The sequence below is a fragment of the Mya arenaria genome, chromosome 8 (genome assembly GCF_026914265.1).
Source record: "Mya arenaria isolate MELC-2E11 chromosome 8, ASM2691426v1".
NCBI classification, from domain to species: Eukaryota; Metazoa; Mollusca; class Bivalvia; order Myida; family Myidae; genus Mya; species Mya arenaria.
The window spans coordinates 50,878,947-50,900,082 of NC_069129.1; the positions used below are offsets into that span (position 1 = coordinate 50,878,947).

At 33.3% G+C, this 21,136-nt stretch overlaps 1 protein-coding gene across 2 annotated transcripts; it reads right to left on the reverse strand.

Annotated features, from left to right (window-relative positions):
- Positions 1 to 10,422: 10,422 nt before the first annotated feature.
- On the reverse strand, positions 10,423 to 20,887 carry LOC128244917 (PSME3-interacting protein-like). Of its 2 annotated transcripts, none has more exons than XM_052963057.1 (7): positions 20,775 to 20,887; positions 20,106 to 20,247; positions 18,750 to 18,848; positions 17,361 to 17,482; positions 15,506 to 15,639; positions 13,644 to 13,694; positions 10,423 to 13,349 (listed from the first exon to the last, which is right to left on the reverse strand). In XM_052963057.1, exons 2-7 carry the CDS (start codon positions 20,233 to 20,235, stop codon positions 13,094 to 13,096), a joined length of 792 nt encoding a protein of 263 aa, XP_052819017.1. In that variant the 5' UTR covers positions 20,236 to 20,247; positions 20,775 to 20,887; the 3' UTR covers positions 10,423 to 13,093. The 2 variants fall into 2 exon arrangements, with proteins under 2 accessions (XP_052819017.1, XP_052819018.1); XM_052963058.1 differs by having other exon boundaries at positions 20,674 to 20,812.
- Positions 20,888 to 21,136: the final 249 nt, after the last annotated feature.

The window sequence follows — 21,136 nt, forward strand, 5'->3', positions numbered from 1 at the left end:
TTGCATCTTTGAAGCATTATTTTGTATCATCGATAGAGGATATTTGTTCATTTCAGTGTAAGATCGTATTTTATTTCACGAGTGTCCTAGAAAGACATACTTTCACGAGTGGCGAAGATTGTCAATAAAAAGGACATTTATAAATAGAGTCTTCAAAGTAGTGCAGACGCTTGAGCCTTGGTCAGAAGCCATTTCAGACATTCAAATCAGACTTTATAAACAAGTTTCCAAGACAATATGAACAGGTATAGAAAGGTCCATAATTCTGAATGTAATAATTGTAAAGTTATGTCCCTTTTACGACTGAAAACAGTACCCGAGCGTTGGTGTTTATTATGGGGCGCTCTAGTGTTTATTAAATGCTATTTTTAATTGCTATGATTTATCTATTCGATTTCGTAGTAACATATATTTTCAATGTAGTTTGACGCGAAAAGTGGAAAGATTGCGATAAATTCCAATGCAGTAATATGTTCTGAAAATGACATGTATACATCTATATATATAAACAAGGTTCATAATTCATAATTGCCTTACCTTGTCCACGCTATTTGCACGCTATTAACTTCATCAACAACCCTCGTGTTTGAAATTATACAACTCGACCTTCATTTGGTAACAAAATATTTAATTGAACGGTTGTTCAGAATTTAGTTTAAGTTAAAGGGACTGGACACCAGATGGTCCCTAAATCAGCAAATACATTACTTCCCGAAAATAAGCCTAGAATTACCAATACAAACTCATATGTGGCCTATAATACATCATTTTACGTGATTAAATGAATATTTTGTCGCTGTCTCAAATAAGTTGACCCGTTTAAAAGCTATGTATAATGGTTTCCTTGTTTATAGTGTGTATATTTAAATAGCATGTGGAGGTCACGTTATTAGTACAGATACATATACCGACGCTATTTTTTAAATTTCGAATTGGAATAAATACGCAAAAACTGCGAAAGATACATATGTCGTAAGCAATGTTATACATCAGTAAGTAAGATTCAATGCATTGTACATAATGATATCAATTTTATTTAAAGTGACACTCTTATTCAAAATCAATACATATACATGTATAACAAACATCAATTTGACTGATAATCTTTAACTACTTACTAAGTAATGCACTTATGGAAAATATTAATTACTGATAACAATATTGTAACCGTGTATTTGATAGCAGATAGCGCAATGCAATAAATGATTGGTGAATGCTAAAAGATTTACTGTGGTCTACTATAGTGTATAAGGAAGAAATACCGTGTTATATGCTCATTTCTTTTACATTAAACTCGGTATCCTTTGTTTTCGACATTTATTCATCCCTTTTGGATATCAAAACAATATTATTAATTGTGGTAAATCTTATTTATGAGTAAGAGTGCATCTTTAAGTCTTTGACAATTTTCTTTTTTTTCTTGAAATGGTATCATCCCTTTAAAGTGACACTCTTATTCAAAATCAGTGCATACGCATGTATTACACACATAGATTTTAAGTGATAAACTTTTAACTACTTACTTAATAATGCATTTATGGAAAATATTATTTACTGATAACAAGATTGTAACCGTGTATTTAATAACTGAATATGCAATTATTTTTTTTAAATAAATGGTGAGTGCTAAAAGATTTACTGTGATTTACTATCGTCTCATAAGGTAGAAATACCGTGTTTTCTGCACCTTTTTTCAAAATATACTAGGTATCCTTCATAAGAACCTTTGTTTTTGACATTTAATCATGTTTTTAGTATATTTAAACAATTGTATTATTTGTGGTAAATCTTATCTAAAGAGTGTACTTTAAACAAATTGAATATCGACAGAGTCGTAAAACGTATGATAGTTGAAGATCTGCTCTCTTATTTAGATATAAACAAGAACAGCTGAAACACTGCAGATCACAACTTACTGTATGCATTCGATGTTCAGGGCAGAAATGAAGTGAACGATAAAATTTAGGCTAACAGTTCTGAACAATGACGTACGTTACAATATTATCATAATTATACAATTTGTGCATTTGGTTCCTACGTCACATTGATGGTACTGTCTGTCAGCTTGTCAATGATTCTCTATTTACTCATAGTTAGTAAATTGGGTATAACTGTCTTCATTGGAGAGTGATTGACGTTCCAAATCGCAAACAGACAATTGTTTCATACCGACTAGACTTATTTATGACAGATACTCACGTGCGTATTTAAATCTGAACAGTGTACTGTAGTATATAAAGACAACGTCTGGACATAGCCGCTACATCCAACACTCCGGGTATCATACAAAGAAGGTACGTGTCGTTTATTGTTGTTGTGGTTCTTGTTGTTGTTGTGGTGTTTTTTTGTTATAAATATTTATTATTAAAATTTTATCATGTGAATGCACTGCAAATTAATCGTCTGACGTCTGACGCTTTCGGACGCGTTTAGTTTTGGACATTTCAACGTGTATGTGGTTTTCTAATCTAATCACTCTGGCTCGAGTTGAAATTAGTGTTATCATTTTTTTTGCACGATATTATGATTATATCAGTCGTAGAACTAGCAGATTTAGACATATGTATCAGAATCAAACACGGTCATAGACGTATGTCCACACTATGAAATTTAAAGTGACATTCATATTCAAAATCGATTAATACACATGAATAACAAACATAAATTTTGAGTGATAAACCTTTAACTACTTACTATATAAGGCATTTATGGAAAATATTAATTGCTGATAACAAGATTGTAACCGTGCATTTAATAGCTGAAAACGTAAAAATATAAAATGAGTGGTGAGTGCTAAAAGATTTACTGTGATCTTGTTTCGTCTAATGGTGTAGAAATATCGTGTTTTCTGCACCAATCTTTCAAATTAAACTCATTGTCCTTCATTAGAACCATTGTTTTCGTCATTTATTAACCCTTTTTTTGGTATATCAAAACAGTTGTATCAATTTGGGTAAATCTTATTTTGGAATGAGAGTGCATCTTTAAAGCGTTTGCCTTCACACTTCCTCTCTTACGTCAACGTCTAGATATGTCGATGGCGTTCACTTGAAAAAAGCAACAACGTTGCAATGCTTTAAACATTATTTTTCTGACGTACCATGAACATTTAAAGTACATGTACTGGCGTTACGTTTTTCACGTTAACGTGATTGAAACATAAGTATTTAACAGGTGGTAAATAGTACTGTCAGCTCTTATTCATGTTATCCAGTAAACATATAAAATGCCTACATATAGTGACCTACAATTCGAAGTATTTTCATTTCTTGGTGGCACTTCAAAGGATTCGCATTTACAGCCTGTTGCTGTTCAAATAAAAAAGATGTCCGTCTCAAACGTGTTCGGTGGATCCGGCCTATTTTTTAAAACTTTTTAAGTTGCTTATAGCAAAATAAAGCTAAGCTTACTATTTTTGTTTTTCAAAAAAAGCGTAAGTTTACTTCTTTAAGAGTTTTTACACTTTATATAGGAATAAGTTTAATGATAATCACAATAAACCATTTATCGTTTATTAAAATTCAATGAAAGTGTGTAATTTGGCTAATTGAAATACAGTAAGCTTCTTCTATTAAAGATAGTTACATTCAAGAAATTTCGAGAAATTGGGGTTCGTGGTCTAGTGGTAAGATAAGATGATATTAAAAGATGCACTCTTACTCCCAAATAACATTTACCAAAATTAATACATTTTTAATAAACCAAAACGGATGAATAAATGTCGAAAACAATGGTTGTTATGAAGGATACTATGGTTAATTTGAAAGAAAGGTGCAGAAAACACTATTTTTCTACCTTATGAGACGAGAGTAGATCACACTTAATATTTTAGCACTCACCAGTCATTTATTATTTTTGGCTTCCAGCTATTAAATACGCGATTACCAACTTGTTATCAGTTATTCATATTTTCCAAACTGGCATTATCTAGTTGCACAATCACAGATTGAACGTTTTGACAACTTTTTTTATTTTGTCTTGGAACGAGCCATTTTTGCAAAAATGCATGGAAACTAGTGATATAATACTGCTGACAAAAAAAATCAGATTGCAGTTTTTTTATATTTAAGTTTAAAAATTGATGTTTTATGCATTTTTCTTAAACGATAAGTAACGGTTTAGACCATAAAACATTAATTTTCGAACGGAATTATGGGGATTTGCAAACTAATATTTTGGCAGTAATCTTTTATCATTGGTTTGCTAATATTTATGTAAACATTTTCTTTTTCCAAGACAAAAAGTAAAAAAGTTGTAAACACGGTATATCTGTGAGAGTGCAGCTTTAAAGGTGTATCACTCAAATTGGTGTTTGTTATACATGTGTTTGTATTGATTTTGAATAAGAGTGCACTTTAATATAAGATCGATACTCTCACTGGAACCAACGCCAATGTTCGACGTACCCCTCTCTCATATGTCGAACTGGAGTAGTGAACAGTGTATTCTATTGTTACAGTTGCTGCATCATCAAAGATGGTTCGTTCCTCCATTGCCGTTGTTGTTTTATTGGCGGCCGTCATTCTCACCGCTAACGCATTTCCATACAAATACCGTAAGTGAATTCTTGAATTATTATTTATTATAAACATAAACATATATTATGTATTAAAATACAATATGTATTTATCCGGTTATTTTTCAGTAGAAGTGAATCGTAATAATTAAAAAAATGCTTCGTACAGGTATTTGAATAATTATACCGAATTCATTGAAACCTCAAACTTATTATTAAAACGTTCACAGCGATAGAAACGATACAGAAACAGCTATATCAACAGCAAATTAACCTTGAACTTTCTATTACATTTACTGATCTTTTAAAGAAATCGGATAACTTTTCAGACTTGTATTAATTAATGGTATTTCCTACAGGTCCGCCGTTCCATGGTCGGCCTATCCGCAGGCACTACCCCGTATACCCAGTCCCATACCCCGCGTATCCCGTTGGTCCGGTAGGGCCCCGCTTCGGTGACGGACTGACCCTTCTCACTTCCGCTGCCCTTTTGGGGTCAGGGCTCCCATATGGACCGGCACTTGGCGGGCTTGGGCTTCTTAGTCTGTTTTAAACAACAGGTAAATAAATTACTTTGCAGGTAATAGAAACATCTGTTTTTTTGTAACCTTTACACATTACTTCAGGGACCGTATTCGAACAGCATCTTAGTTAAGAAAAGAATTGCGTGATTGGTGTCATTTTCGGGGTCATTCGGAACTCCTCGGCCATCTTCATCGAAAACACATCGGATGTTTATGACCGCCATTTTATTCTGCATCAAACAATTCCCTCACTTAAAATTCGGCAAACACAAAACACGTTGGACCCCCTGGTTTACAATGTCAGAAATCGGGTTCTTTCAAGTCCGCAGCAAGTAGATCGCGTAATTACTGCTTATTGAGATTACTACGCGATCTACTTGCTGAGGTCTTGAGAGTTAAGTCAGTAAGATTAACAGTAACTGTTACTGTTAATCTTACTGACTTAGCTCTTGGGAATCTTAGGGAATTATGTTTGCAATAATACACTTCAATGGCAATCAATTTAAACTTAGATAAACAAATACAAGCTAAAACACTACACAAATTAATCGCCTGCGTGACGGTATTTATTTCAATACATGCAATATGTATTTGTAGACAGTAATAGACTCAATTCGATGCAGTTTTGCTCAGGGGGTAGTTCTTTTTCTACATATAATTACATACAAGTATAACACCATCCCCGACCAAAAAAGCCGCACCCGTAGACCGATGTACATGCAACCAGTGAACTTATGTATTAATGTTAACGTATTAACATGTATGCCTTTGCTTTTGCAGATGCAGCGGGCGTAATGCGGAAAAGATCTCGTTTTTATTTGTTATGTTTATTTATTTGTTAATAAAAAATGACGACCAAACATTGTGTGTTCTTGACAGCAAAATTTAAAAGGCAAATAAGTACATAAATATACACATTGTCATTTAATTATTGGACTATACATGTACATGAAGCCTCTAGTACGGCTAGGCTCTTCGTCATCATCATCATCATCATCGTCGTCGTCGTCGTCATCATCATCATCATCATCATCATCATCATCATCATCATCATCATCATCATCATCACCACCACCACCACCACCACCACCACCATCACCATCACCATCATCATCACCATCATCATCATCATCATCATCATCGTCGTCATCATCATCATCATCATCATCATCATCATCATCATCATCATCATCATCATCATCATCATCATCTTCTTCATCATCATCATCATCATCTTCATCATCATCATCATCATCATCATCATCATCATCATCATCGCCTACAAGTTTAGGCGTTCAAACTTGCAAGATGTCGCGTAAAAGTCGTTAATCATTGTGCACAAAGTCAATTTCCCTAATCTACGACGAATTTCCAAGATGGACAGTAACCGATGCAATATTGGACATTTGAACACTATTGTGCCGAGTTTGATCTTTGTGGCCTTGACCTTTTGAGCTAATAACCAGTCAACTGCACATATACCTATTTTAGCACTACCCAGCATATCAAAGTCAATACTGCCTGGGCAAACCCTTACAAGTTAAGCATGTATACATTACTACACCAGCGTTTTATTGTACATGTGAACATCTTTTACATGGTAAAAACGTCGATATGGCCTCATACAGTACTGTTAAGACCAAACTTGACAGTAAGTGCACATCGTGTTCACTATCAGTTCACTTCGTAGTGCACTTCGTAGTGCACTAGGGTAAGACAAGGGAAAGACTAAATGGAGACAAGGGGCTGACCAGATAAGGCTTCTTCAGTCTATAATAAATGTTATCTTTACAGTGAAACTTAGAATAATGTGTTTAGTTTCATCAGATGTTTTAATGTTAACTATTTTATAGAATAATTATAATCAATTTTGACCTTTCATTTTAACAATATAGAATTATATGATTGATGTTGTTTTATAAAATAAAGTTAATTTGTCAAACATTTAGACATTTAAATGTTTTCTTTATAAATATGCATTGCATTATTTTCATATTAATTGATAGCTTTAAATATATAACTTTGGTTCTAAATAAAAGGGTTTCATCTTCAAATACTTTTATGACATAACATTCAAAGGAGTTCATGAGCCTTTCTTTAAAGTTTCACAAGGTGATAATTACACGTTGTTCGTTGTTTGTAATAGTTAATTATCAAAGTTCACGCCTTATATATTGTTCCAAGCTCAAACTGTGAAATTGTTGTGCCATTGTTGATTCATTCAAAGGATATATTAACAAAGATTTTCTTCCAACTCTTCTGAAACTTTCAATTTTATGTTTATTCTTGTTTAACAAATGTGTTCGGATTTTAGGTGACAGCAATCATCATCAAATAAGTACACCATTAAATATTATAGTATATTTTCTACATTGTACCCAGATTTATTAATTGCATTTCTAATTTGATACACATAATAGATAAACGTATATTTTAGGCATTTTGTATTATTGGTTATGCTGCTCCATTATTTAATGAAATACTATCCATTGAAGGCTAATCTAAGCCTTCTTTAAGAGCCCCCCCCCCCCCATAGTACACTGTGTATTGATTTTTATCTTTATTGCCTCCTGTTAACTATCAAATGCTTTAGAATAAGAATATGAGTAGTAGTATTTATAATATCCCATTAAAACTATTTATATTTTACAACTTAAATGGAATAAAACCCTTTTACTTTTTTTGTTTATTATTTACTCCCAATCAGTCAAATTAATGCATTTGCTATGCATATATGTTTATGCAAGAAGGGTTGTGTATTAATGAGCTAATGCTATTTTCTACTCTAAATGTTGTCAACTCTAAATGGCCCCAAGCCAATAAACAAATACACAGGAAATTGGCCCCTGCAATGACACTAGTGCAATAAACAAGGGATACACAGCAGACAATTATCATGACAACCATTCCTAAAAATAGGCCTTTGAAGGAAACTCAATATATTTCTTACGAATTTTGTTTTAGAGAAGAGATGCAAACAAATATGTTTTAATAAAAGATGGGAAATAGTTAATTTTTATTATATTTTGTGTTGCAACTGCATAATAAAATAAAAATACTATTTCTTAAAGTGACACTTATATTCAAAATCAATACATACACATGAATAACAAACATAAATTTTGACTGATAAACCATTAACTACCTACTAAATAAGGCATTAATGGAAAATATTAACTACTGATAACAAGATTGTAACCGTGAATTCAACAGCAGAAAGTGCAAATTTTTTTAAATGATTGGTGAATGCTAAAAGATTTACTGTACACTACTGTAGCCTACATTAGTCTCATAAGGTAGAGATAGCGTGTTTTATGCTCATTTCTTTCAAATTAAATTCGGTACCCTTATAAGAACCATTGTTTTTAACATTTATTCATCCTTTTTGGAATATTAAAACAATATTATTAATTTTGGTAAATCTTATTCTGCATCTTAAATGACACTTTTCATCATTTGTTAATCAAATTATTAAGAGTGGAGATATTTAATATTTACCATGCATATCATGTATTTTAACATCAAATAGCAAGTTTAATATGAAATAATATTCATTGTAATGCCTGGGTAATGGTTGAATGCATAGGATAATTTCATCTTTTGCCATTTTGAATGCTATCACAGTAGGGTTCCTGATACTTCCTGTGTATTGTTTATTGGCTCTGACCTATTGGGGCTAACACTGTTACAAAGGGTAATCTCATTACAAAAGTATGAATAAGCATTTTATCATTTTGCTGATATTCAATTAATTTTAATGCCTGGTTAGTTGGGCATTTGGTAGGACAATTCCCTTTGTGCTATTTTTATAGAAAAAGATAAATAGATATATTCAGTATCAAATGCTAAAACTAGGCTTTAAAGATGTTTATTTATGGAAAGTTAATGAAATAAATCGTGAATATAGTTACGTAAAAAATTCTGAAAAATAGCTTGAGCTACTATTTTTAAATTATTCTAATTAAGGCAAGATCTTTTTTCAACCGCATGCATTTTTTCTTTTGTTAAATCACATTTACTTTTTTATCATAAATGATACAATGATTTTGTATTTACAGTTTGAATATATAATAGTGCTGTTCACTTTTATACGTAGGATTTAGAATTACCAAAAAAATCATAATTGTTTGGATGTTACAATAGTATCACAATTATGTTTATAACACTCTTATTTAAAATATTGGCTAAGAAATAATTTATTTAAGAAATGTTTTATTTTTATTTCATCTGCATTAGAATTAAAAATTGACAAATATGACCAGTAAATGACGGGTCCCCTTTTCTTTAGTTACTGGCCCGAAGAAATGATTTACATCATCAGGTGTGGGCTGAGTGTGTGCGTGTTATGGACAAAAACAATGTGTACTTGTGATGAGCTGTTGGGAAGAAATTTGACATTTCATCTGTTCTAGCTTACGTCTGATAAGGGAGCAAAACAGTATTATGTGTTGTAAATATTATGATAGAAATAGTGCTGTTAACTGTATATACAAAGCATTCAGAATTGATATTTTGTTATCACTTAATGACTTAAATCAAATGTCTGAATTACAAAAATTGTCATAATTGTTCAGATGTTACAATAGTGACACAAGTATATTATATAACACACCTGTTTCAAAATATTGGCTTTCAAATAAACTTATTGTATTTATTTTAAGAAATGTAATATTCTTTTTTATCAACAATAAAATAAAATTGATAAATATAGTACATGTATCCCCTTGTCATAATTGTTCAGATGTTATAATAGTAACATAATTATATTATATAACACTCCTGTTTCAAAATATTGGCTTACAAATAAACTTAATGTATTTATTTTAAGAAATGTAATATACTTTTTTTATCAACAATAAAATAAAATTGACAAATATAGAAACCCCTTGTCTTATAAGCCTAGTACAATGGCTTTACATCATAAAGTCATCAGTGAATACTAAAAGATTTTGTCACAAGTTTTGAAATGAACTGGTAGAGGAAAAGATCTTATCAGTGATATAAAATCAATATAGTAAGGCCAATCTCAGTGGACCAGAAAAATCAATACTGGCTTATCAAATAAACTACAGACTACATTAGTTTATCAATAGTGCACAAATTGTTCACTAGTAGTTCACTCCTAGTGCACAAGGGTGTAAAGTTTGGTCTTAACAGTACTGTAGGTAGTGACCTTGACCTTTGGAGCAAGGGATTAATGTCAACCGTGTCCCATGAACACTTGTGCCAAGTTGTTTCAATTCCTGCATGGGAACAAAGTTTATACATGACAAAACTATAGAAGCTTACATATAAACTTTTTATTCCAGCCATGTTACATTTACGCAGACAGCTGAACAATATACAGCTACATAACCCTTGTTTGATAAAACAAAAATAGCACTCAGTCAAATAATTTATTCCAGTAATGACTAAAACAATGGAACATGAAAATATAGTAATAATGAAACAAGGTATCCAAATATGTTTAACACTGTTGCAGGGATTAAGTAATAGTTAGATGACCTGAAGTAAAATCTTAATCATCAAGATTTTACTAAGATTTTACTTCAGGTCATTTAACTCACTTAGAAAACAACACCATTGGCTGACATATTATTATATTCTGACGCAGGGAATGTGTATCGCATGAGTGGCAGTAGGCAGACATTAAGCACCCACAAAAGATGATATTTTTAATGATTACACCTAGTACTAAATAACTGCCAATCTGCAATTTTATTGGCTGAAAATGTAGGTTGTATTCTATATATATAAAGTAATAAATGCATAAGCCTAAAATGTTTCAAAGGTACAGTTGCATGTACCTGTAATATTGAGGTATCTGATGCAGGAATAAGCTAGTAATTGCATCACAACGTTGGCAATAATGTAATATAAGGGTGCCTGGTAGACCCATATAATTTTTGTATTATTAATCATAAAAGGGTACCTTTTTGCTAATTACAAATATCGTAAAATAAATGATCGAAAACGCATAAAAGAAATTTTAATTTTTTATTTCAACTGAAATGACTTTTGAAAATAATAATAATCTTGTCTTAACACAGAAAACCCTTTAAAATGACACTAACATAATATGGGGGTCACAAGGCATTCAAAGTTTCACATAACTATACATACTTTAGTATATGTCAATATAACCTGTTTGCTGGTTATGATTCTGGTACATTGCAACATTTGAAGTGATATAAATGTGTTCAGCAGTATTTAAATTTATGGTCTAAGTCATTTCATAAAATAAGTATAACACAGTGTTCAGCATATAGGGATTATCCTCATATATGCATCTCTCAGAAAAAACAACATGCACTTCACTATTGTACATAAATCATTTATGCCGCTATGTATACTGGCCCAAATTTCTCAAAACTTCTTTTAAGCTTAACAGGCTTAAACTTATTTCAATCAGCCAAAATACATACTTAAATTGAATTTTGTTAAACGAAAAATGATTTATTGTGATTATCATAAAGATGATTTCTATAAAAACTCTTTAGGAAGTAAATATTACGCAAATTATTGAAAAACAAATGGAGTGAGCTTAGCTTAATCCTATTATAAGGGACTTAAGAAGTTTTGAGAAATTGGAGCAATGTTAATAATTAACATTACAAATTTCTAAGCATCTTCAGTTTGAACCTTAACATTAAGGATAAAACAATGATCAGGTTTTGGTTAACTGTTATTGTTGAAAGTTGGTGGTTTGCTTCTGCAGACAGCGATAATCGATTTTGTTTGTTATTGCTATTTTCTTTTTATATGCCGTAGCATTTCATTAGATAATATAAGACGGCAAGAATGGGACATTAACAAATTGAAATATTTCCAACCAACAGTTTACAATTACCGTAACCATTCTTTTATTGAAAAAGTTTTATTTGAATTTCAATGAACTTTCCTTCATATTGTAAGTTTTAAATGTAAAATCCATGGTTGATGGATCTTGACCGATTATTTCTGTGAGTCGATTATGATATATACATGTATGTGTCTAATTTTTTAATCACTACTAAACTGTTGTTGTAATTAGAATAGTCTAACATGAATAACCTGAATTGAACAGGTCTTGAAGATATGGCTCCCAATATGCTGATTCACATTAAAAGTTCCATTTTTCATGCATCCCTCAATTCACTCTAATCCAGCACCATCACCCTGCTTTAAATCACTGATGCTGCTGTTGTTACACCAGCACCACCCCCTGCTTTAAATCACTGATTCTGCTGTTGTTACACCAGCACCACCCCCTGCATTAAATCACTGATGATGCTGTTGTTACATCAGCACCGCTTTAAATCACTGATTCTGCTGTTGTTACACCAGCACCACCCCCTGCTTTAAATCACTGATGCTGCTGTTGTTACACCAGCACCACCCCCTGCCTTAAACCACTGATTCTGCTGTTGTTACACCAGCACCACCCCCTGCCTTAAACCACTGATGCTGCTGTTGTTACACCAGCACCACCCCCTGCCTTAAATCACTGATGCTGCTGTTGTTATACCAGCACCACCCCCTGCCTTAAATCACTGATGCTGCTGTTGTTACACCAGCACCACCCCCTGCATTAAATCACTGATGATGCCGTTGTTACACCAGCACCCCCCCTGCCTTAAATCACTGATTCTGCTGTTGTTACACCAGCACCACCCCCTGCCTTAAATCACTGATGCTGCTGTTGTTACACCAGCACCATCACCCTGCCTTAAATCACTGATGCTGCTGTTGTTACACCAGCACCACCCCCTGCTTTAAATCACTGATGCTGCTGTTGTTACACCAGCACCACCCCCTGCTTTAAATCACTGATGCTGCTGTTGTTACACCAGCACCACCCCCTGCCTTAAATCACTGATGCTGCTGTTGTTACACCAGCACCACCCCCTGCCTTAAATCACTGATGCTGCTGTTGTTAATGATGCTGCTGTTGTTACACCAGCACCACCCCCTGCTTTAAATCACTGATGATGCTGTTGTTACACCAGCACCACCCCCTGCCTTAAATCATTGATGCTGCTGTTGTTACACCAGCACCAACCCCTGCATTAAATCACTGATGCTGCTGTTGTTTGACGTGCTGTTTCACAGCCTGCATAGCTTGCATGGCTATATTTCTTCCCGACAAGCTAAAGTCCTCCTCCGAGTCACTGCTGCTTGAAAGGGAATCGCTGGAGTCAGCATAGTCTGTAAGGCCCGCCAAGGCTACAGGCAACACGGCCACAACTTTTGCTACTCCTCCATTTTTACTAGTAACAACTGGCTGAGGTTTTGGGGAGGAACTTAGAGATGTGTTGTCTGCCACTGGTCTGTGGAATACAGGAGAAAACATTATCAGGGCGGTATTCATATAGTTCTTTATTACAATTATACTTAGACATGCCTCAGTGATTCCATTCAGTCTTAAAAATAATTCATTCTAAGGCAGTTAATGAATACGACCACAGGCTGATTCAAATCAAAATGATGAAATACTTGATTAAGGAAACAAAATATTTAAAGTTTATTAGAGGTTGAATTATAACTTATTTTATTTCAATATAAAACTTGTAAACACTCAACACAACCCAAGGGCAATTTAAGCCGTATATACCCAAACTCACTCAGTTTTGCCATCCAACTTGACCTTCTTTGTCGGCGAAGTCTCCTCAGTGCTGAAAAAGGTAGAAAACCTTTATCTAACACATATAAGAAACAAATATTCAAGTAAACACAGAATAGGGATTTCTATGTTCAGTCTGTCAATTACTGAACATGATTATAGAGTATTTTTGGGATTGTTCAGTTAGCACTAGTGATGAAACGATAATCGAGTACAATCGATTAATCGTCGCTGACAATGCTATGTCGACGACTATCGATAGTGGTTGTCCAAAATCGATGTCCCTAATGCTACTTCCGGTAACTACGTATTTTGTTGTTGTGGTAAATGTCGACTAAATGTCAATATTTGTTTCCGGTAAATTCTTGTTGAAGTCATTTTTTACACGGGCGATCACTTTCTTACACTAATGTGGTGCAAGTAAACACTTTTGCGAAAGAACTCTTCCAAAATTACAAATTGTATTTAATTGTTTATATATTTCATAAAACCTTCTTCAATAACCTGTCTCTATGGTGTAGTGGGTCCGGTCTTACCGGTGATCCCGGCTCGATGCATTCTGTTTGTAAAACCTTTTTAATATCGTTGTAATTTATTAATTTCCTTTTTTTGTGAAATGTTTATAAAATTAAGATTTTCTGATGAAATGTTTAATATAACAATTTATTGAATGTTAAGCTGGTTCACAAATATTTAATATGCTTTTACATGGATAATACGCTAATATAACTTAATTGATGGAGTGTGCATCATTTCGCAATTAATGTGCAATTATTAGTATTTCTTGTGTTGTTATGTTTTCGTTGTGTTATAAAAGACAGAAAAAGGTTACGGAAATTTACTCACTGTTGCAAATGGCATGACTATAACATCACACGTACTGATCTCAGGTTTAACCATTTAAATGATCATGATGATACTATGTTTAAAGAATGTATTGCTTACTGATATCATGAACTTTCGATTATTGTCCGATAGTAAATCGAAATGCTTGGTCCGATTCGATTCGATTATCGATAGCAAATGGGGTCCGATTTTCAAACACTAGTTAGCACTGTTGTTAGCACACTCGCTTCTGACCTAGGCGAACCGAGTTTGATTCCCAGCCTGGGGTCATTTGAGTTTGGTTAGTGGTCACCAAGCCAGACAAGTGTTGTTTATTCCTGGTACTCCTTTTTCCCCCAAAACACAAGACTACACTTTCGAGCAACATCAAGCCAACATGAGTGACTTAGTATAAGTTATCATAACTTTCTTCACAATCATAGGTTAAATATACAATGCTTAAACTCGAGTAAATTTTCGTGCTTGACTCCAACTATATCAGTATATGTACTTATCCTTTCTATGTTTATTCAATGAATGTCATGAGCTCCATGAACTGTTAAAGAATTGCATCATTTCAGAACACACATTTATATAAGTGAAACACAATAAATAAAAGACAATAATAATGAACATCAGCCGTCATACTTGAATACAGAATTTCCTATTCAATAATTCATCTGAATACTTGGCTGGTGCTTATTCCCATCATGATTTTTAAAAAATTATTTTCACCACCTGCGCCTTCCAATTTGGGAATAAGTATCGATTTTTGGAGAAAACAAAAATCCATTGGGAATTTTTTTATTTTTTTTTATTCATACATTGTGCCAAAAAGGAGCTAGTCATGTCAAGGTTTTGTTTATTTTCAAGAAAAAACATGATTTTTTATTGATTAATGGAATCTTTTGGGGAAAAAATAACACTCCTTTACAAGGGGAAACAGCCTTTAAAAGGCGGTAAATCGCACCAAGATATATCACTGCACTTATTCATGATTGTACACTCAAGATAAAATATTTCCCATATTTATCATACCTTTTTCGCTTGACAGCCCCTGCTAGTAACGACAGTTGAGATTTCTTGGAAGCTTGTGCAGTTTGTGGTCTAGGCTTTTTCTCTTCTGTTTTATTTACTGCTTCTTTCTCTTCAACTTTTACAACCCGAGAATCTTACATCTGCGTTAAGGAAACTAACTAAATGTCTTGACATAGTTGAGATGCTGGAAGGAGGTACACACACAAAGAATGACATAAGCTGAGTTAAGTAGAGTATAGCCTAGCATTTAAAGTTGCACTCTCACAGGTTTACTGTTTTGACACCTTTTTTATTTTTTGTATCAATAGGAAAAAGCCAATTTTGGCGAAAATATCTAAAAACCCATGAAGTAAGACTGCTGACAAAATATCATATCACAGTTTTTCATATTTATATTATAAAATATATAAATTAATGATTTATGGCTAAAAGTGTTACTAATGCTTAAAGAAAAATGCATAAAACATAAAAAAATTACCATAAATATGAAAAAGTGTGATCTAGTTTTTTGTCAGCAGTCTAACATCACTGGTTTTCATGCATTTTCTCAAAAATTAGCTTGTTCCAAGACAAAAAAGTTGTCAAAACGTTCAATCTGTGAGAGTGCAGCTTTAACAAAAACCAACTGTTGAAAATTGCAACACTGGTGAACAACCAAGCAAATTGTAACTAGATATTCACATGGGTGAAAGTTTGAATTCTTCAAAATACTGAAAATAGGGTGTTTACATAGGGAAATGCCAGTTTTACAATACATTATATAGGAGAAATATTTTCCAAAATACTGAATTCAGTATCAATACTGAAAACTTTCACCCATGTATTCAAGACAATTGTAACAAGGCGTTTTTGTGACAACTAGAAATGTGTCCATAGGACACGGATGCCCCCACTTCGGTTTTTTGTCACAGAAAATAAGCCATAATGATTTTTGAAGTATTTTTTGCAAAAAAGGGCCGTAACTCCTAAATGACTAAAGCGATTTCCATGACTATCGAACTTGATCAAGATATTATGGTCACAAACATGTGTTTAAAGTTTGGTGAGGATTGGACAAACAGTTTTCAAGAATTAGATCGGAAACAATCTTCGGGACGTATTTTTCAAGTCTTTTTTTGCAAATAAAGGGCCGTAACTCCTAAATGACAAAAGCGATTTCCATGGCTAAGGAACTTGATCAAGATATTATGGTCACAAACATGTGTTTAAAGTTTGGTGAGGATTGGACAAACGGTTTTCAAGAATTAGATCGGAAACAATCTTCGGGACGTACGTACGTACAGACAGACAGACAGACGTACGTACGGACAAGGGCAACCCTATATGCCGCCACTTTGTGGGGGCATAAAAACATGTCAACCCACTTATTGTGATTAAAATGGGATATGGAGTGCTCTGTGTACACATGGCAAGCGATTGAGATTTGACCAAATGCCCCAGTTACCTGGGATTATATTGTGTGAGGATACGGTAGTTATTGCTGAGGATATCTGCCGCTTTTTTGGTAGAGTCTGTGAAGAAGGTGTTTCTGTGCAGAATGTTTTGAATATATAATTTTATTATAGATAAAGTAAGTAAGTCTTCCAATAGTTAGATAAATAAAGAAACATTAAGTCTGCAAAAAGGATGCAACAGAACTTGCGAGAGATATTGTACTATGCAGGATACCAAACCCTCCTTTGAAGTTTCAACACTAATCTGCTATACAAATATACAAGTTTTGATATACACAGGTAAATCTCTTACATAAAGTCAAATGGTTTTTTATTTACATACAAAATTAAAATTATTTGACTCTAAAAGCACATGGAAGTCCTTTTAAAGAAATGATTTGCCTAAGCTCTATAAAGGATATTTTCATCTCTGAAATTATTCTCTGTTCTTCCAATCGTCTCTCATCCTTAATATCCTGTTGTCGTTCTGTACAGAAGTCGAGGAATTGTGTCTCATCTTCATCCAGTCTCCTCACCTGGTTTCCTGAGAATAAAACAGTACACCCTGTGTTGGTATGTAATCGCAACAGTCATTTGGGGGGCCTGTTGTGAGCAAATAGACCTCAAAACCTTTATCAAAAAGTCAGGGGTTTTAATTTTAAGGAATATCTAAGAATTTAGCTGATAATAGTGTGCAAACTACTCTATTCAAAACTTTCATTTATGATCTGGCATAACAAAAGGGATTGTTTGTTCCAAAGTTTCTAACCCAACCATGATTTTTCACTAGACTCTAATTTCGTTATAATTGGGAGGTATTTTCAGAATAATTCTGACTGTTACATTTTTTCTCCTTTTTGGATGAAATCTTTCTTGATTCAAAAAGATGATAAAATGATAAAAAAAGGAAGTATTGAGGGCCCTTATAAATATAAATGAAGACCAAATGGTGCTGATTTGAGTTGTGACAATGATATTCAGACACAAGAAATTGTGCCTGTTGATTCTTAAAAAGAAATATATATTTTACCCCAAAACAGCCAGAAACTCTTCTTCTCAAAATCATTTTCTTTAAAAAAATAAAACATGTATGAATTTGTAACAAAACTGTGTTCATGTAGGTGTAAACTTAATTTCAAGTGAAATATTTTTTAACAGTGGCCACACAGACCTATAAACCATGGATTGGCAACTGCCCCATATCGGTGAAACGATAAGAAATAATAATTTACCCACAATCCTTAGCGCGCGATCGGCAAATGTCGGAAAATTCCGCTGAATTTCCGATCGGTCATTAACGGTGATCTTCGGTTATTTCCGCAAACTCTTCTAATAATGCCTTGTTCGTTATATATTTAATTATAATTAATAACTGTGATTTTAATCAGATTCAATTGGACTATTATCAACTCAAATGAAAGGTCCGCGCATTTGAGTCAATTATAATTAATGTTTTCCTACATGTATATATTCGGCCGATGTCGGACGTCTCGAAAATGACCACACGGTAAGATTTGGAATGAAATCCCGCTGCACGCGTGAGTTTGAGATTGTCGCATTAACACAGATGAGAGTTGCCAATCCATGGTTAATAGGTCCATGGTGGCCATCGTTATATATTCACAAGATAAAAAACCACAACATTGCAATAGCTCCGTCCAAGAACAGATTCGCTTAAAAGAGCAATATCTTGTCACTTCAAAGAATATTAAGCTTGAGTTTTAAAACTGAAATGAACCAGAAGCAGTTTTAAAACCTTCTTGAGTAAATACTTAAGAATGAGAACAGGCACCCTGATATTAATAACTTACGGAAGGCAACTTTTTCATCAAACTCCTCCTGTTTCTTCAGCCGTTGCTCTTCGAGTTTGTCATAGAGACATCTGTTATCTACAGGCTCCTCAGGGAATACTGAAAGATGAGATTTAAACAGGCAATAATTTCACAAAACTTTTACATGTACTAGTCCTGGTACCTCTAAATTGTCATAAATTTTGGACATTTTTTCTTTCTTTTTTGATGCCTTCTGTTCATGGGAGTCAGGGTTAGCACATGGACCCAACATTAGAGAGAAACATTATAAGCTCTACTTCTGTTTTAATCTGCTTCAAAGTACATGTATATAACAGTATGACGTTCAATGTTGCAATGTTTGATATTTATGTTGAATAAAATATTTTAAACTAGAACTAACATTAATAAATACTAAACATAAATGATAGAGCAATTTTGTACATCATAATTCACTTTCAGATTATCAGATTTGATTTGTTTACACAGTTTTTAATGGGTGTTGATTGTATGAGCTTCACAAGGCATTATGAATGGAGAAAGAGAGAAATGCTTGATATTTTTATTTATTTTTTTAATTGGAGGAAAATAAAGAATGTCTCAGAAACTCTCTCTTGATTATTTTAACATTTAAATAAAAATAACATACATGCCATATCCCCCGGCGGGGGGGAAAAATCCCCCGGAATTTCGATCCATCCCCCGATCTCCCGGCGGGAGATAAAAATCCCCCGGAATTTAAAAAAAAAAAAAAAAAAAAAAAATTTTTTTTTTTTTTTTTTTAAATTTTACATCAGGCAATAATGACAAAGTGAAACCACAGTATGTGAGTGTAACTCTCCAAAAGGAAACTTTTACAACAAGTGATCAATTAATTTGTAGTAATTATCAAAGGCAAAGAAATATTACTCTTTTGGAAGGAAGAAATTAATAATATTTATTCTTTTTTCTTATTGTCTGAAAGTCATCATAGCTGATAGAATTAAGCACAATTTTTTTAAAGACTTTGGAGGAAGGTAAATTTAATTTAATTGTTTCGAAAACATATTTTCCAATGACGTATTTTGTTCTTCAAGTGCATTACAGTATGACATGACAGTGTATCATAAAAATATGATAAATCATGACATAAAATAATTCTGTATAATGAAAAAGTTAAGAGGTTTTCAAAGCAAACTATATGTGAATACATTTTTTCATACTTGCGTCTAAAAATACTTAAATATTTCGCCAACTTAGACCTGCTTAAAAAATCCCCCTGAATACAACCAAAATCCCCCTGAATTTTCAGCCTTTTGAACAAATCCCCCTGAATGGTCTCCAGAAAATATGGCATGTATGAAATAATAAAATTTATTTATTCTTGATTAAAGTTACCTTCAGGGTCGTCGGGCTTGCGCACCTTCTCCCATTCCTCCTGTCGAAGCCGTTTCTTCTCGTCCACCTCAGTTTGCGACTCAAACTTCTTCACACCCAGACCAGAGATGGATGAAGCGCTGAAGCTCATGCTTGTGATTTACTGAAAAACAAGTTTATGTGACGGACCTATAAGCCCAAGGTTTATAGGCTCATTTTACTACTGTATCTATCATACCACTTGTAAAATGTTAGCTAAAGAACTTCAGCGAACACGTTATATATTACCTTTTTGGATGTTTTAATGTGTTGTAAACATCAAAAAAATAAATATCAACATTAAAGTTATGGAAGCCAGAACTAGTAGAATGTATGCATTGTCCTAAATGTTGCACAAAATACACTGAATCCTTGTGGCAAAAGTTGTGCGCTTGTTTTAAATATAGCAACTATGGATTAAAAAGATCAATGGCAATGTGGTTGAACTGTAATTTTTTTTTATGAAAAGCCGACTATACAGAATATATTAACATATCCACGATATACTGTACATTCATGAAAAGTTTTTGGCACAAAATAAAAATTATACTTCTAACAGCTTCCGAATAGAAGTTCTTATCCGAATACTGAAAGTTTGACACAGATTTTTTTTAGAACATATAAAGAGATCAGTTGGGAATGTTCACATACAAACTCTTTTTCATGTATTTATATTTCTGCGTTTCTGAATAACGCCACTGGAGTCCAGATATTTAGTTGAATGTAGCCCTTACTCGATTAACTAAAAAAAGAAACGGAATACAGCGCAACACTCCACGCAGCGTTTAGTTCCCCTGTCCCCAAAATTTAATATTAAAAAAAAACAAAACAAGAACCATATATGCCATATATGGTTCTTATAATGCTACACAGCATACTGCATTGTTTATATGTGGGTGCAACTGAATTTTAAAGGAATTATAAAGTTGATAAAACTCTGTTAAATCAAGTAATAACTTTCAAGGCGACATTGGATAGTGATCGACTAACATTCGAATATTTAAGAACATTGC

Excerpts from the sequence above, each read along its gene's own strand:
- LOC128244917 (XM_052963057.1), bottom strand. The coding sequence starts at position 20,235 with ATGAGCTTCAGCGCTTCATCCATCTCTGGTCTGGGTGTGAAGAAGTTT. Across the intron at positions 17,483-18,749 it reads TGATGAAAAAGTTGCCTTCC|GAAACCAGGTGAGGAGACTG; the intron begins GTAAGTTATTAA and ends TTTTATTCTCAG. Across the intron at positions 15,640-17,360 it reads GAATAATTTCAGAGATGAAA|GATTCTCGGGTTGTAAAAGT; the intron begins ATATCCTTTATA and ends ACGCAGATGTAA.